Raw genomic sequence first — 1,755 nt, 5'->3', positions numbered from 1 at the left:
GGGGGAGGGGGGGGTTAGTGTAGGGGGAAGACGATAGCCGGGGCTGGGCGGTGGGTCCCAGCACGGCGCTGTCTCGCGCCAATGCAGATTTGTCCCCGCCCCCTATGTAAATACACCCTCAGCTGCGCTGCCCCCGCCCCCTATGCAAGTAGGCGGTGGGAGGGGCGGGGCGTGCCCCCAGGGTTCCGCCCCCCTGGCCCCACATGGCCGGGGCTCTCCCGTGGGCCGGGCCCCGCCCCTGCTGGCACTGAGGCACGGCTGTCCGTCTGTCCTGGGTATCAGGGTCCCGGCTGTCTGTCTGTCCAGGGTGTCAGTCTGACTTGCCTCTGTGGGTCCTGGGGGTGTTCCATTTGCCCCACAGGCAGGTGGGTGCCAGGTGTCTGTCCTGGACCTGGGGGTGCGGGGTGTCTGTCTGTCCTGGGTATCAGGGTCCCAGCTGTCTATCTGTCCAGGGTGTCTGCCTGACCTGCTGCTGTGGCTCCTGGGAGTGTCCCATTTGCCATGGGCAGGTGGGTGCCAGGTGTCCGTCCATCCTGGCCACGCAGGTCCTTGCCCAGCCCGCCCCTTGCTGCTGCCCATCCAGGCTGCCAGGGAGACGCCGGCGCCAGCAGCTGCATCCTGGGGCTTTGCATGCTGGCACCTGACCCTGGGGAGGGGCCGAGCTGTGCCTGGCCGGCAGCCGGGCAGGTGCCACGGGCCGGCAGGAGGAGAAGGAGGAGGAGGGAGCTGGGAAGGCTCCAGCACTGGCAACACCGACGGCTGGTTGCATCAGGCACCAAGAGGCCCCGATGGCCGCTGGCCCTGGGTGCTGTCCACCACTCTGCCGCAGCCTCGGCCCCGTCCTACCAGGCTGCAGTGCCTTGGGCAGCCCCGGGGAGCCGGTACCGGGTGGTGGGGCTCAGCCCAGCCTGCGCCGGCTTGGCCGTCGCGGTGCCGCTGCCTGTTGTCACAAGATGGCGGCAGGAGGTGTTGGGGTGGGGCAGGAGGCGTCGGGATGGGGCGGATGGGGGCGAGGGACAGGCAGGCGGCCCGGGGAGAATGGCGGGGCGCGGGGAGCCGGTGCCGGGGAGCGGGGACGGAAGGCGGGCGGCGGAGGCCCAAGGGCCGCACAATGGCGGGGCGGCTCAGTCCGCAAGATGGCGGCGGCGGGGAGGGGCCGTCCTCGCTACCCGCGGAAAACGCAGTGCGCATGCGCGTCCCGCGGCGCCAAAAGGCGCCTGCGCCCACCGTCCCGCGCCTAGCGCCGCCGGGCCGCGCGGGAGGTTCCATGAGGCCGCGCCGGGGGGAGAGCGGCGGGGGACGCCGGTTCGCACCCGCTCCGCCGCGCCCTGGAAGGAAGGCCGGAGGGCCTGACCGCTCTCTCGGTCCCGTTGACGCCCGGTTGACGCCGGGGGACGGGAAGCAGCCGCAGGACGAAAGGCCGCGCTCGGCGTTACGTAACGCACTTCCCCCACCCGCCGGCAGTGGTTCCGCCGCCCCGCCCCCGCGGCGCTTTCGGCGCTCGCCATTGGCAGTGTGAGGCGGCAGGGCGGGGCGAAGAGGATATAAATAGAGGCGGGGCGGCGGGCGCCCCACTTAGTCCGCCGCGGCCGTTCAAGCGTTCTGTGTTCTCTCGCTGCTCTCCGGCTCGCCGCCGCTCACTCCTCCGCCGCCGCCATGAACGGCCAACTTAACGGCTTCCACGAGGTGTTCATCGAGGAGGGCACCTTCCTCTTCACTTCCGAGTCCGTGGGCGAGGGGCACCCAGGTGCGGGC

The 1,755-nt window shown here is 71.7% G+C and overlaps 2 protein-coding genes across 3 annotated transcripts in view; both read left to right on the top strand.

Moving 5' to 3' along the window:
* The window catches only part of GCK (glucokinase (hexokinase 4)), a 251,262-nt gene that overhangs the window by 144,565 nt on the left and 104,942 nt on the right, over positions 1–1,755 (top strand). The gene's annotated exons all lie outside the window — the stretch shown is intronic.
* The window catches only part of MAT2A (methionine adenosyltransferase II, alpha), a 16,944-nt gene that overhangs the window by 11,267 nt on the left and 3,922 nt on the right, over positions 1–1,755 (top strand). Inside the window, exon 3 of one of the 2 annotated variants that reach the window (XM_010562899.1) lies at positions 1,641–1,747. In XM_010562899.1, the coding sequence (XP_010561201.1) occupies positions 1,657–1,747 (91 nt within the window). In that variant the 5' untranslated portion in view covers positions 1,641–1,656. Of the gene's footprint in view, positions 1–1,640; positions 1,748–1,755 lie in introns of those variants that run through there. The other variant, XM_010562898.1, reaches the window with a different exon arrangement.

This window comes from Haliaeetus leucocephalus, unplaced genomic scaffold (assembly GCF_000737465.1).
Source record: "Haliaeetus leucocephalus isolate CR32 unplaced genomic scaffold, Haliaeetus_leucocephalus-4.0 Scaffold162, whole genome shotgun sequence".
NCBI lineage: Eukaryota > Metazoa > Chordata > Aves > Accipitriformes > Accipitridae > Haliaeetus > Haliaeetus leucocephalus.
This window is presented reverse-complemented; position numbering and strand designations above follow the sequence as displayed.